The sequence below is a fragment of the Dipteris shenzhenensis genome, chromosome 27 (genome assembly GCF_047967505.1).
Source record: "Dipteris shenzhenensis isolate YYH24624 ecotype China chromosome 27, Dip_SZ_1.0, whole genome shotgun sequence".
NCBI classification, from domain to species: Eukaryota; Viridiplantae; Streptophyta; class Polypodiopsida; order Gleicheniales; family Dipteridaceae; genus Dipteris; species Dipteris shenzhenensis.
The window spans coordinates 47010589-47027119 of NC_141622.1; the positions used below are offsets into that span (position 1 = coordinate 47010589).

Here is a 16531-nt window from a genome sequence, read left to right on the forward strand (position 1 = left end):
GCCTGAGGTGGATGGAATTTGAGAAGTAGAATGGGGTTCAGGAGGTCACTGGAGCACTTCCAGGGCCAATGCAGCTTCCCACTCCTCAGCTTCTTCATCTATGGGCTCTTCATTGTAGATGTTGGGCTCATCTCCAGAAATAAGAGGATCAGAAAGGGCAGGGGTAGGGTGAGGGCTTGAGGTCGAGGCCTCCTCTTCCATTTGTCCCTCTTGGAGAAGGAAAATAAAGGTCATTTACTAGGATAAGAACCTATTTCTTGTGTTTTCGACAAGACTCCACATGCTAGGAGGTCATCAGTGTCCACCTCCCTAAACCCTAGGGGTGTGAGCTGGGCTTAAAAGCGATCTAAACTCTTCACGATCCTGGGTTCTTGATTGAACAAGTACTTCAAATAATCAATTGGGACCCATCTTTTTATAGACTCATCAAGTTGATATGCAAAACTCATGATGTGGTCTTGCATGTACTTGATGAGGTCTTCAAAATCATCTCGGGCTCCCAAGTAGGTGCCTAGGACATCTATGCTCTTATCAAAAATTGGAAATAACTCCTCTCTATCAATTAATGGAGTACGGGAGATGAAATCGTGGAAGGCGAACCTAGCAGAATCCATGGTAGTTTGGTAGCTAGGAGAACTATGGCTATGATAGTGAAACTTTGAAACTAAAGTAACTTTATAACCTATATACCCAAATGTTCTAAATATAAAAAATAAAAAGAATTATAAATTTTTTGGGAAAAACTTGACATTGACATGAAACAAAACCATTCAAAACATCAAAATTAATTGCACCACTATGAATTGGAAAATGTCAAAATCCACAATTGTTCCACCCCACATTGTTTACAATCTCCAATATTGCATGAGGGATAAAAGTGGCACTATGCATGAGCTTCTCTACACGCTTTCCTACCTTTTCACCATTTAAGGTAAAGTGAAAGGACTTAGACATGCCATCCCTCATGACCAATAGGTGTTCCCGCACGTCCCTGAGAGTCCACTGTGATGTGACAGTCACATTCTTGACATCTCCTAAATGATCAGCAAATTCTCTTTAGGAGGCTTGCTTGGTGAGGCAAGTACAAATGCACTTCCTTGGGGACTAGGTGGAGATTTACTGTTTTGCATGTGAGAACATGCAAAAATTGCAACCCCCTCCTACAAAAATTTCATAGCCTTTTAAATATATTATTAAACTTAAAGAAGAGATTTCTGTTTAATAATTAGTTAAAAAGCAAAAGAACAAATCATGAAATAGGGAATTACACTCATTAAGAACTTTGTAAAGAAATGAAGCATTGGCTTACTGTTGAAGACCAAAGAAAAAGAACAAACTCTAGTGGTCTACGCATGTCTATTCGAAGCAGGGACAATAGCAGAGTAGACTCAGTGTAGGACTTCTAGAAAGAAGTAAAGGTGTGCGAGTCAGGGACTACCACGGCACAATATGAGAGAGACTATCCAATGGACTCAGTGGAGGACATCCACATAGAACGTAGAGTAGATGAAGGTACGCGATAGAGGAAAGCCTTTGAGAGCATTATTAAATGAGAATGGGACTTTGCCAAGGGAAAAACATGCAAAACGAAAGAATACACTTCAGTACCAAGAGATTGTTTGCTTTTCCCACTCTGATCTAGTACATCTAGTACAACTCTCTTAAAAGAATTTTGCACGTCACTTTGGGATATGTGGTTATGTAGGGTCTAGTCAATTTGGGATATGTGGTTGTGTAGGGTCTAGTTAGCAAATCCCTTTGCTAGATAGAACTTTATTCTTTGGCAGTTTCTCACGTGTATAGACTCCCATCTAAAGATCGCATATTGAAATGGAAGGACATATCACTAGTGTTCTTGCTCTATGATGTGAATCTAGAAAGCCACGTTTATCTCTTGTGGGGGTGTACCCTTGTCAAAACATTGTGGTGTTACATCCAGCATTGGTTGAATAGGTGCAAATATTTATTCAATTGAAGTGGAAGCAAAGCTCAATGATGTTCAATACCATTTATGGAGCTTACATTGACATGATAGGGTTATCTAGAAAATCTAGCTACAACATACTAATGTTGTATTTCAGCATTTTAATCTCCCTATTAAATTTTCATTGCAACGTGCAAGCCCACATTCTTGAGATCGTGATATTCTATTGTACAAGGTCTGATGATCTTTTGATAGTGGCTAACACATTGAGACAAGCTCAACACTGACATCATCCCATAATCTTATCTTTTTCTAATAAATTATATATTTTATTGCCAAAATTAAAACTTAGGCTAATTCATATTAATAGAGCTAATAAATCAAATTTTTTATTTGGAAATATTAAAGCCTTTATTTCTTTAATTTCAATAAGCAATTCTAAACTTCTCAAGACTCAAATGCTAGGTGAGGAACATCTTCTCCAATAGTAAAGATTTCAACTTTATATATTTGAGTGGTCCACCCAAGATGTTGAGGAGAATTTTTAACATACCAAAAAATTTATGCCAAGCTTCCAAGTTTTAAAACATGATTTTCTTCCTTCCCCCACAAGTTGAGATTGTCTTCCCCCACAAGTTGAGAATGTCCAAACAAGTTTTAGGTTAAGCCATACCGACCTGATCCCAAACCATGATAAATATGTACTGGAAGGGAAATTTACAATGCTACTTCATACATATTTTTCCCATTCTTTTGTTTTCAATACTTGAAATTTATTTTCTTGACTAGCTTAATTATTAGTTAAAATGCTTTTCCCAATAAATGGCAGGGTAGCCAAGAGTAGATATCCACAAACACTCAAAAAAACATAAGTCATACATCCTAAGGCAATCCAATCTCTATTTAGAGGTGATCCCACCTCTAGTTTATACAAATTTTGTGTACACTCATCCTAAAAGACCCTCAGGCTACATATTAAGCCATTTAAGCCGTTATTATATGCTCCATAAAAATACACTATAATGTATGTTTTGGGTTTCATCTGGAACCTGCAAAAGTATTCTAGACTAATAGTTCTATAGATCGCATCTCTCATAAATGGAGAACTTCTAGTAGAAAACTCAAAGATATACTACAACATTACACCATATTTTGAATGTAGAACTAACATTACGAATTGTGTAGAAAATCACCATTGTAGCATAACTCAAAAACTCACAACACTATTTGAATTGCAAAGAACAGATCAATCGATACTGAAAAGGAATAGTCATTGAAAAACATAAATTGCTTATTGCTAGAGCAAAATCTCTCTTCACAACTCATAGTCCTAGGTAATGGAGTTAAATTGTCCACCATCAAGGTGCATAGTCTGAGTGCCCTCAGTAGTTGATGGATCTATTGTTGCCAATGTATGCATCCAATCAATTAAGTCTTCTAGATTTGGTAAAGGACCGCACCAAGGTTCATCAAGACTCTTCTCACTATCCTCTTTGTCATATTTTTTAACCAGCTTTACTGGCACAAATCTATCGGTGGTATCCAATTCAGCTGCAAATAGATTTTCAGATATAGTGTGAGCCTTCCATGTTCGGAGATCAACCCTCACGACTTGCTGATCTTTCCTTAGATAAATGTTGTTAGAGCGCCTTGATCTCAGTGGACAGGAATGAGGCTAATCCTACGATGTCTTGAGGACCAATGATAGATTCCATGCCTATTGATTTAGACTCTTCTAAGCCATATAAGAACATATTGTCATCCTCCTTTAGTTGTTGCAAGGCGGGGTCTTCTTCAAAAATCCATTGCATTAGGGCGGATCCCTCTGTTGAAGGGCATGACACACCTTCTTCCTCTACCCTTTCAGGTATTTGCAAGGCTTTTGAGGCTCAAGCATTTATCTTATGTCTAGGATGAATTGTATCAGGAGTCTTGCTTGCCTTGAGACTCTATTGACATTCTTGTTGGCACTTGTGTACCAATTTATGTGCCTCAGTGAGACCTTGTTTCCCCACCCATGGGTTGGGATATTCACCATGACCCTTAGGTTTTGTGGCTTGGCCATGGGTTGAAGCCATTATTGGTGCCTCATTTGCCTCATGCGGGTGGTTGTTGCTGGTACTGTTTGAGAGAGTATCATCAGAGGAAGATGATGTTGCTAGGGAGGTTGTATCTTCATCCAACCCATCTTGGATGATGACCATATTTCTTCCCTTCCCAATCTTTGTTACACCCTTGGTGCTTACTCGTGCTGATTCAGTTTCATTTCTAGGCTGTGACGTGCTAGCTTTATCCCTTTTGGCTTGTTTGCGCAGCTCTTTATTAAGGGATTTAGCTTGCAACCTCGTGATTACATTCAAGGATAGTGATGACACTTGGCCTTTGTCAAGGCTTTAACAAGTTAAGGCTTGTGAAATTAGATGGCCTTCTCATCGAGCAATCCTTAAAAAGATGGTCCACACCACACCCAATGCACAATAGCGATGGTGTATTAGACTTTGGTGTATATGTGATTGGCTGCTTAGATTGCCCCTTATATGGACACTCATTGGCTGGGTGTGGCCCTTGACACGTATGACATTGAATGGATTGTGTCTTGGTCAAGTTCATGGATCCCATTTTTTAAGGAATCAGTGCCATCTGGTAGACCAGAATGTATTGGTCACCTTGTATAATGTAGTGACTTATAATGCTAGACCCATTTGCATTGTCACCATTTTGGGGATAGTTGTGTCCCCAATCACTAAGTAGCTCTTCTACCAATACTTGATTCAGGGGAGTATTTCGTTGAGGTGGTGGTTGAGGTCGCAATACTAGTGGGGGTAATGGAATATTTTGAGCCCTAAATTACCCTTAATTGGCTAATGTGGCTCCTTGTATTGGCCATTGTACCTCATTTGATGGATTGGGCAGTGGAAGCAATGGTAGATGCGGCCTTTGTTGATAAATGGGTTGAGGAATCACCCTAGGATAATGACATTGGGATGTGTCATGATTTCCCCAATGATCACAATGGGCACAATAGAGTCTTGGCATGGCTCTAAGACGAGGGCATTCCTTAGTGGGATGATTTCTAGTGCATACCCCACATCATATGTTATCTCTTTATGGAAAGAGATGGGGGTTGCTAGGAGCATCTTTTGGTACTTCTATATTCCATTGTATGATCAACTTGTTTAATAGATCTGTGGCCAACTCTTCCATGTTGAGCACCTTGGGCATAATGCTTGCATCCCTAGTTGCTTCTAAGTTTGAAAGCATGTGCTATTTGGGACATATCATAGGAAGCAAAGGATTTATCCTTTTGGGGCGTCTCCCTCATGTTATCCCCTAAGCATATTGATGTCTTGCTGCATAGCTCAAACGATGTGGGATTCATAGCAAACAAATGATCATGCAGCTTAGCGTCAAGTAGCCTTATGAGAAGCATGGCAGAAGCTGCACAACACTCATCCTCTCATGGGGTTCACATCGCGAGTTCAAATGTTTAATCCTAGTGATATAGTCTCTTAAGGACTCAGTGTCCTTTTGCTTCACCTCCACTTGGGACCATAGGGGGCAAACCTCACAATGAAGGATTTATGCGATGTGTCCCAATTTATTTTCTCCTCAAGGTTTAAGGCTCTAGACCATTGTCCAACCTTGCCATCAAGACTCAAGCTAAAAGCATTAACTTTGTCTTGATCCCCAATATCACCAAAGGTGTCACATATTTGTTCAAACCTCTCAATGTGGGAGATTGGGTCTCCTTCTCCTACAAACTTGGTGATTAGCTTGGAGATGTAATAGGCTTGCCCCTTGAGGGGCTGGTATCCCATCCTAGAAACATTAGTGGTGGAGTGGCAGCCCCCCTTCCTAGTGCTTGCACTAGGATTCTCATAGCTTCGTCTGCAAGGACCATTTGTAATATAGGAGGAGGTTGTGGAATGGTGGGCGATGTTGCATACATTGGTAGTCCTGATGAAGGGTTCCATGGATTAGATGGCATGAGGTTGGGATGATAGGATCTAGGCCCACTAGGCATTGGCATTATGACTTGGGTCAGGTTGGGCCTAATAGGTTGGAGTGGAGGGGAGTGGTATGTCCCCTACAGGCAGAGGCTTATAAGGGGAACTTGTTGGATAGGGAATATCTCCCATGCTTTGCTTCCAGGGAGGCATCATAGGGGATTCTGAGGTGGAGGTTCTTAACTGTTGACCTTCAAGGTTGCTACTTTGCCCCCTTTGCTCTAGATTTTGGGACCCTGGTGAGCATGTGGGTCCAAATCCCTCCCCATAGGATTGCCTATCATCAAAGAATTGGTATGACAGGGATTGATTGCCATTAGGTATCCTGGGACTTGGCTCCCTAAGTATTGATTCTGACATCGATGGTTGGGCCGGCATTTGAGCCTCTGACATTGCCCTAGTTTGTCCAGCAAATGGGTTTAACCACTCTACTGGGTCTATCAATCCAAACCTTCCCATGATATTGGAAAAGGTTTCCCTTAATGTAGCTACTGCTGTAGATGTGGTAGGAGAGTGGAGATCAATGGGGATGGAGTCCAGAGCTACTGAGGCTCTAACATTGGAGGGTTCAGCCATGTCTCTGCCTTGACTCACGAACTCTTCCGAGCTGGATAATTCACTTGGTGGTGGTTCTTGCAATTAGTGAGAACCGACTTTTGAGCTTACTGACCCTAAGGATGCCAAGCTAGGTATGGAGGTCGACAAGATGGTATTTGAGGCACTGTCTTTAGGCTGAAAGTGAGTTTGTAGGACTCTTCTTGATCTCAAGATCATGTGTTCATTGGCATAGTGGAGGCCTCAATTCTAGGTTGAGTCCGCCTCGACGCGGGGTCAAGGGGCGACAGCCCCTTGTGGCTTCCCAATTTTAATGTGTGTTTTTTTTATTTTGGTGTTTCCAGACCTATCCCTACATCCATGGGGATAGAGCTATGGCAACTCTATTTGACCGATAGGATAGAGCTATGGCGACGATCCGTGGGGATAGGGCTATGGCGACGACTCCTGGGGAGAGCAAGTCAGTGGGATAGAGTTAAGGCAACGGCCAACGGGATAGCAAGTCGAAGGGATAGAGCTATGGCGATGACCCGTGGGGATAGGGCTAAAGCAATGACCGACGAGATAGCCTTATGGCATCATGTCAACGCAAGTTTGATCGACGGGATAGCTGACTGACAATAATTAATTAGGGTGGTGGGTTAGGTACTGACATGTGTCAAGTCGATGAGATAGAGTTAAGGCAATGGCCAATAGGATAACAAGTCGACGACGGGATATCGCTAAGGTAATGGGTCAACGCAAGTTTGACCAGTGGCATAGAGCTATGGCGATGGGTCAACACAAGTTTGATTGGTGGAATACGGCTATGGCAACGATCGATGAGATAGCACTATCACGCCGACCCATGGGGATAGAGACATGTAATTTTACCGACCAGTTTTTAATGATTCTTGATGATTTGAAAGGTTTTGTTCATGTTTTTTTATGATGCGGGGACGTTAAACTACCTAATCTACCTACTTAATGAAAAAAACTTGAAAGAAAAACAAATTTTGAAAGCCAAATAGCGAGATTTCTTGAGGGGTGAATTTTACCACACAAAACAACTTCAAAATTCAGCAAGAATCATCATTTTTTGTTGTTTTTTGTGTGTTTAGACCTCATACACTCCTTAGCAATCCTACAAATATATTCCTACCAACTCAAAACACTAAAAAACATAAAAATCAAGCTTCAAATGATCAAAAAGTCTCTCCAACAAAAAATGACAGCTTTTTGAACTTTTCCGTCCAAAACTCTCACTTCTTCACCCTTTCCTCTCCTACAACTCCACTAACAAAGCTCCAAGTTAAGCTTGAAGCCTCGTGCAATGGGTAGATAACAAAGGAAGACAAGTGCAATGCAAAAGCATACCTTCATTCCACGGAAGCATCGCCAAAAATATATGGGTCTCGGCGGTGACTCACGTGTCATGGGGATGTTAAAGAGATGCTGATGGAGCCTCCACTCCAAGCTACTCCTTGTGAGAGCAATGCAAGGTACGAGTCATCCGCAAGTGTTACTCAAGTGGCCTCCGGATTGTTGCAATGTGTTTCCATGCGAGAAAGAGGGAAGGGGGAGAGGGAAGAAGAGAGGGGAGAAGGGAGGGAGAAGGGAAGAGGAGAGTGGAGGAGGATGGAGTGGCAAACACAAGGGCACTACAATGGAAACAAGAGAACACCCAAAACACTCTCTTGGAAGAGAAGAGGGAGCTTGTATTCAAACTTGTGCAAAGAAATGAAGACCAAAGTCAACCATTTGGCCTTTTATACAAGTCACCTTTTGAAGAGAGGGCCACCCCTAATCGCTTTATACCACTCTCCCTTCTCATTCTTTTACCATCCTCTTTGGCCCATCTAGCTCCAAGACACAATCCTGGCTCTACGGACTTGCCACTGTCCTGTTGGAGCATCAATGGAAACATGGTGTGGATAGAAGATGAAGAAAAAGCGTGTTTATTCATATGAGAGATGGCCAATATATAGGCATTGGTTACACTCCATGTATGACATCATATGTGAGCTTAGTAGAGCATCTAGATCCACAGATTTCTCTCAGTATCTCTCGATCAGGTCCATGATTCTCTCAGCCACACCTACTAGAACCTTCTACCACCTAACCTGGTCACACTAACCACCATGTGGTGACACACAAACTCACACAAACCTTGTACCCCTTGGTACACCCCATTACATAAATTTTTCCTTCATTCCCCCCCACAAATTGACGATCTCATCCCTCAGCAATAGTACATGGAATGCTCCATGGCTTGCCCACCATCATGTGGCAACATACATGGCCCCAACCTATGACTCACTCCTAGGACTCTTGGTTTACAACTGGAAGAATGGACAATGACTATGCATGGGAAATTCCCATAGGTCTGACAAGGAAATAACTCACATAAGACTAACAATCATTTAAGGATGGAATATCCATGGTAGAGTACCATTATTTGACACACGCAAAACACTTTATTTCATTCATTTTATGCATATAGCAAGGGCAGAGTATCCTAGTATGTTGAACCCAAATTTTTGATATGGGGAACAATCCCCCCTTGATGAAATATCTTGTCCTTTTCCTCCTTCTCTTCCAAGCTACCATAGTGTGAGGTATATTGTCATTGGAGAGGTTCTTGGTGTAGCCCTTCTTCACTTTTCCTTCTTGAATTTCATCAATGTATATCATCAAGCAATCTTTCTTCTTGTGATTCTTCATAATTCCCTTGGAATGTTCAATCTTCTTGTACATTTATTCATGTTGTAACTCAAGGAAAATATTCATGGAGAAGAGGGTCTTACCACTTGTGATTGTAAGGGCAGTGTCTACTCTTGTACAATGATAAAGGATATTATCAAGACAATGCTCATATGCAAAGAGCATATACCACTTCAAAATGACATATGAAACTCAAAGAAAAAGTGAAAATATTTCCATACTAAAGTTTTTCAAAATACCAAACTATCATATGCATCAAATGCTACAACTCTAATAGCATAAACTCCAAAATCTATTGCAAAAAAGTTCCAAACTTGGAGCACTCATATCTCCCCAACCATAGATCCAAATAAGGGGATTTTTGAACCAAATTGAAGCTTATATATATTACTACTCACACAATAGAGGGTTGGTGCAATTCTGCGACAAGTCATCGATGCCAAGCTGAAGAATTTTGTCGATGAAAATATTAATTTCTCTATGCTCACTCAACCAAATAAGCCCATCTTCGGATATGTTGTTCCTCTTGGAAGCAATTAAAAAGATATGGAGAACAGATGTCGCATTTTCAGAAAGTTCGACGACAAGTAAATATGGCGGCACAGGCAGTAATGATGACAACTTTTTAATTGGCTAGAGCTGAAAGGTCATCCATCCTAGAGGAAACTCTGCCTCAAAGGGCTTGGGCAATGGTGGCCTGTAGGTGGAGAACAAGCTCACACAAGAATTTCCTAGAAAGGGGCAAAAATAAGGAAGGTTGGAGAAGATGATGGAATCATCTTAGAATAAGGAATCTGGTTTGCTAGGGAGCTAGGGTGGCTTTGACATCACATGTTGGAGCATCAATGGAAACATGGTGTGGACAAAAAATGAAGAAAAAACGTGTTTATTCATATGAGAGATGGCCAATATATAGGCACTGGTTACACTCCATGTATGGCATCATATGTGAGCTCAGTAGAGCATCTAAATCCACAAATTTCTCCCAATATCTCTCAATCGGGTCCATGATTCTCTCAATCACACCTACTAGAACCTTCTACCACCTAACCTGGTCACACTAACCACCATGTGGTGACACACAAACTCACACAATCCTTGTACCCCTTGGTACACCCCATTACATCAATTTGTCCCTCATGTCCATCAAATCACATCATTTAACTAGCAGTAACATATTATTAACCAATTTGTTAACAAGTGCCAATCTCGGTAATCTCCACTGAGGTAGGGTCCAAACTCAATGGAGAAAAGTCATGGTCTAGAAGAGGGCATCCAGGTGTCATGTCGAACTCTACCTGTATGATCTGATGGGGATCTGAAGGCTTACTCCGAATCATCCTACATCCCATAATCACTTATAGCCTCTGAAATCCCTTCCAGTCAGTAGGTAGCTGAAAGGTCACTCCCCCAAAAAGGTATCGCATACATGGTAGTCGATCTCATGAGAGTGTCAAAGAGCCAACCCTTTGTCGGTGGATCCTAGAAATGCGCCTGAAAGCACTGTCTCTCTAATCGGGCCAATGCACCCTTCCCACGTGTGAGTCGTGCTCTGGCGGCATGGGTCATCATGAAGCCTAGTCCCGTGACGCTTGAGGATGCTCGAGTTATGTATTTCTTATCTCATTCATTATATGCAGAGAGGCTTCGTGCATGGTAGGAGCATATTTTATAGTATCTTCTAATTTTGGGAGGCTTCACATGAGCTATGCAAAGTGGCCAGCGGCTTGCCATTCTACTCTTGAATTTTGAGAAAGCATGTGATAAAGTATATTGGCATTTTTTTGAGGATATACTTTATGCTTTGGAGGATATCTTGCTTGGACAAGGGGGGTTTTCTCTTTTATAGGTCACCCATGTCCAAGTGCTTATCAAAGGAAATACTAGAGAAAGTTTTAATACTTCTAGATCAGTCTAAAAGGGATGCCCTCTTGACTCTTTGTTGTATTTATTTGTGGCCCAAGCAAAGAACATTTTTTTGACATCTCACTTAAACATATTGAGCTGAGACTTCCCTTGAGATAGGATGGGAGGCTTTTGGAGAGTGAACTGACTGATGACATTGTTGTCTTTTTGGATGGCACTGTATAAAATCTCACCTCATTCTATCAATTTCACGTGGATTCAGAGGAGTGTTTCTATCAGATATTTGGGTTGCCAGGTTAGTGTGGGCATCTTGCCTTTACAACAATTTGCTCCTTTGTTGGAGAGTATCAGGAGGAAAATCTAGCCTTCAAGGTGGTGGTGGTGGTCAAGCAGGTATTGATGGTCATGGCATGCTTTGTTTGCTTTGTTGGTTTTATTATAGGGATTGTACCACTCGCTCAAAAGGCCAATGAGTAATTTTCTATGGAGTGAACTAGATAGTTTGGCAAACACCAAAGCTAGGGTGGCTTGGGAGACTGTGATCCTCCCAACTTGGGAAGGAGGCCTCAATATCATAGATTCAAACTTGCAAAGCAGGACCTTATTATGCAAGGTGGTAGTTAGAGGGCTTTTTATAAGATGGCTGCTATCCTAAAAACTTAAGCCATCTTCAAGAGTACTCTTCAGAGAGTTTCAACTTTCTCGGGAAGAGACTGATAAAAAGCATGTTATGTGGAATGGCAATATACTTAATAAGCATGGTAGATCACTTGGTACTTCCCATTATATGCAATATTCTAGGTGGGAAAGAGGTTGGGTTCTCGGAATAATATCAAAAACCTTATAGCTGATCATGGACTCCAATTAGTAAATCATCTCAAAGGAAGTGCAAGGAGAATTCAAAAAAATAATGCAACCATACTCTTGGACTAGGTGCATGCAGATGACGAGCCTCATTTTTTGTCTACTTGGCTTTAGGCCATTAAGAGGTTAGGCATCCCACTGTAGGTCAAAATACCACTAGATTCAGATGGGGATCCTTGGCCTTTGATGTCTATTTTAGGGCCAGATTGCCCAAAGATATTATTCTTAAGAATGTTTCATTTCAACCTGCCAAGCTTGTAGGTCATGTGACTAGTGTTTTTTGGCTTCAGGATTCTATCTAAGACCCGATCTGCACCCCAAACTGGATCACATTCCCTTGCGTGCGTGGACGATTTGGCTCTATGTAAGTGCCTCGAGGAGGAGTGGATTGATGCAGATAACTAAGAGAAGACCCTCCTCTTCTTTCGTTACATGTTCAATAATGCTAGGAAATTTCAACTCAGCCTCAACGGCTGGAATCCCACTAGAGATTTCATTGAGATAATTTTTGGTTTTTTGTTGACTTACAAAAATCCTTTTGAAAGAGACTTTGGAAATCACTTAATAATAGAAAATTCACTCTTTTCTTTTGGCATCGATATCTGCTTCGCTTTGCAAATAGACAGGGAAAAAAGGAGATTCGACGAATGAGATGTAGCAATCACATCTAACTAGATGGACCAACTCGTGGGTATCATGCTCTTTTGCCTCTGACCCATATGTGGAGAGAAGGAAATCCTGCGGGATCTGTCCATGGTGGAGTTATAATGCACCAATAGAGGCCCATGTTCATAGTAGATGGTACTTGTCTCCATTGCCATTCTGCTAACGAGTCTATCCAGCACTGCTTATGGAACTGTGGATGAGCGAGGATCATTCAGATGGGGATTGCTGGTCTATTGGGTATCTTTATTTCTTCTCCCTTCTTCATGATAAGAGACTCGGTGGCCTGGCTCTCTTTTAGAGCCTGAAGCCTTTTATAAGAGACATGACTCTTCTTCACTCTATCGATTTGATGACATATGGTTCAATGATGCTCTCTGAATGATGTTCCAAGTTCTCCTTATAGACCTATACATGCCTCTATGAATACTTCTTGGGAGATTCTAGCGAGCATTCCAGTGGGACATATTTGGAGAGCCAGATGTACAAAGATCATGGATGATTCCCAAATCAACATACACTTTAGCTAGTATTTGGATAGATACAATACACACATTGAAGGCCATTTGAGTGAGCATGTAGGGGTCTTCCAAGGAAGCTTCTTCAATGAGGACTGTTTTTCTTAAAGAGTGGAGTGGCTCCCCATTTTTCTTGGATTCCTCCATAGGGTTGAGGTAGTACAACCTTGGATTCTTTTCTACATCTCTTTACTTTGGCCCTTTTAGAGTGTTTGTTTTCTTATGCCTTGCATGATGTACTATTCCCATGAGCAATTTGCTCTTGGAGTTTCTAACTTAATATAGAAGTCCTTGCTTACCAAAAAAAAAAAGAAAAAACTAATGAGGTGGGAAATTAGGAGGAACAAGATGTGAGATACAAGGTAACAATGAGAAGAAAACCAATGCGTTCTTGGACGATAACAAGAGTTGCAGAGAACATGAGATTTAGAGGATAGAAAGGGAGTAGCAAGTTCGAGGTAGGCAGGGGGGTAGTGAAAACCAGCCTCTAATCAACCAGATTCTAACACAACATATTATTAGAAAAGTAAAGGAATAAGGCAAATACAGAAAATGACTGGGAGAAGAAGAACAGTAGGGTTATGGAGGATGGTGGAAGTTGCAAGAGAAAATGATGTTTATAAGACAAATGATGTTCAAGAAAGGGAGGTCACGAGCACCAATCTCTTGTTTTTCTTCAATTAACCAGGTTTTATTGCAACACTCTCTCTTCAACAACAAAGAAGGAACACGTTGCATGATGTGTTTCAAAGTAGATTTTGGCGAAATGGTGCTCTGATGCAAGTTGCATAAAATCATCCTAAAGCTATATTGATATGTGGAATGCAACCAAAAAGTGCCTGATGTCGTTAAACATTCTTGATAATGGATTTTTGTTGTGAGGTTATTAATCAAAATACATTCCAAAATTGAGGCCAAAGATCTCCTTAGACAGACAAGCAAGAGCCATGAAGTTCAAGCTGACCTTGAATGGAAATCTGTATGGGCATAGTATGTGGACTTTCTCTGTTCATCCAAAGTGCTCCTCAGATCAATTGCATCACCTCTTTGCCACATGGATAAATGTACTCTCCTTGTGCCATCCGTAAGATCAGTATATAGGTGCCCCATTCCTGACATCCTGTGGTATGATCTGATGGGATGTTTCTGCGAATGAATGAATTTTCATTTCATCATTCACTCCATGCTGAATTCATTGGGTGTGAGTAAGACTTATGATGGCCTATACTCATTAATTCTTGGTCAAGCGGAATTCCGGTGACTGATCTTCTCACAAACGGCTGATTATTGTCCATGACCTGTGGGTAGATGCTTGTCAGAGACCTTTGGAACACTACTCTGCTTGTTTTTAGCTTTTCAAGATCATCTGTTCTTTCTGATTCTGTATATTTCTTCACCTCCTCGACTGGGGGTCCATTATCAGAATTCATTCCAAAATTATCAGCTTCAACCAATACGTGAAAATCATGACAAGCTTTGTGCCCATTTGCAACTGTATGGACAAAATTCTTGCGACCTTTGATTTTACGCTTGACATCCTTTCGCCAAAAGTGGACTGATTCTCTTATATTTTGAGGTAACATAGATACTTTGTAGTTCGTCCCCATCTGTTAGAAAAATGATGAGGCACGTGAGTTCATGTCTATACTAAGAGACAAGTCGTTGTAGCATGTTAACATTCTTTGTTTCTTCTAAAAAACTTTTTTCTTTTGAAGGATGCAAAATGACTCTTTTTTACAGGAAGGAACACTAATCATGAGTCTTAACTATAATTACAACAGGTAGCTGTTGCAGAGTTTACAGAATCCAAGTCATTTTTTAAATCTGCCCTGGTCTTGGTATTTTTATTTGTAGTCATTCGACTTTTGGAAAGGAGAAAAACCTGAGTGACTAGTGCATAGAGAGGTAAGGTGCTGTAGCTGCAAAGGAACTGCCCCAAAAATCTACATGATGAAACATAGTTGCAAGTTTAAGAGATGAAGCCCACATGATGAAAGAATACCCAAGGGGGAAAATTTTCCCGGAAGGAAAGATGAGTAGACAACACCAACCCCAGGATAAGTCGTGTGTAAACAAAGTTCAGCTTCTGTAGAAAGCAAGATTTGTATCCAAACTGCCACTGAGAACAAGAACAATAAAAATTTTGCATGAGTATCTTTGCAAAACTTTGTTATCTGGGGGCTTCAGTTAACATTTCCAATGAAGAGTCTTATTTAAATTCCAAAATGAGAAAGAATATTCTAATCAAGGGAGATCCTTACACGTACCAATACCAAATTTCAAGTTAAAGAGAGCTTTCATGTACACGATACCATTGGGGGAATAATCATTTCATGTCGGAGTTAACCCTAATCGAGTGTAACTTCAGGTTATTTGTTTATAGCAGTTCTCCAAAACTCTCAACGTGATCTTGCAAGGTGACACTTGGTTTGGGTAGAGGTTGATTACAGTATCTTTCTTCTACTCCTAGAAAGCACCACGTGCATTGTAAGGGAGTAATAGCAGCATTGTGCAGTATTGGTTTGAGACACGCCTTGTTCTCGAGGGGAGCTCCCTATAAGATGTTACCATGTATGGATCTCCTCCAGCTCACATTGATGGAAACTGTCCACTTTTGCTTCAGCGGAGCCGTACTTGTTTCTCACCTAGTCTTTGTATTTCAGTGGTATAACTGATTCACAGTCAGGGCCATAGAGAAAAAGTAACATTATCCCGTGCTTTGCCGTGATCTTTCTTTTCCAGGGCCTAAGGTGCACATTTTGGGATAGTACTTGAGGTGCATGCAGAGCTGTAGTAAGAACATAGGAAGATATGAGATTGTATTTAAGGTGGAGGCTTGTAGTCTTCAGAAGCATTACCAGCCACTTATATGACGAGAATTGCATACTACGCATGCCTTTCTACTTTGTTGCCTATTCCATGCAGAGAGTGAAGGAATTGAGAGTAAACAATGTGTGCTCAAGAGACCAGCAAAAGGAACAGAAATTAACCAACGTGCCTTTGATAAACAGAACACACAAATTCAGAGTCTCGGGTAATTTGTCACATGGACTCACAACTAGCTCAACATCGGAGATATGCCATCATGTTATTAAGATGGTACAACATTCATCAAGTATTCCCAGATACAACGCTCCCTTAGGTAAGCTCGTAGCTCTAGCCTCTTCTCCTCTCACACTCTCTGTACATTCCAGCACAAATGACAATTTCACAGGGAAAAGTGGTGATACTTAGCAGTTTTACAGTTATATTTGATGCTTGTATATCTGTTGTTTCGGGTATTTGGAGTTTACATTTATACTCGGAGGTTTGGATTTCTAGTGGTAAATACAGTTTCAGATGGTGGTGTTTTTAATATTAAAAAACCTACTTTATGGATAAAGACAAAGCAATAGCAATGGAGGTTGAAGAAGAGGCCTCAAGGGTGGACC

At 40.9% G+C, this 16531-nt stretch overlaps 1 protein-coding gene across 1 annotated transcript in view; it reads right to left on the reverse strand.

The window, feature by feature from the left end:
* Positions 1-13950: 13950 nt before the first annotated feature.
* The window catches only part of LOC147884400 (MLO-like protein 11), a 287986-nt gene continuing 285405 nt past the window's right edge, over positions 13951-16531 (reverse strand). The window contains exons 13-15 of the mRNA XM_087398438.1: positions 15152-15219; positions 14983-15043; positions 13951-14707 (exon numbers count right to left, since the gene is read on the reverse strand). Of these exons, the coding sequence (XP_087254564.1) occupies positions 14273-14707; positions 14983-15043; positions 15152-15219 (564 nt within the window). The 3' untranslated portion in view covers positions 13951-14272. The remainder of the gene's footprint in view (positions 14708-14982; positions 15044-15151; positions 15220-16531) is intronic.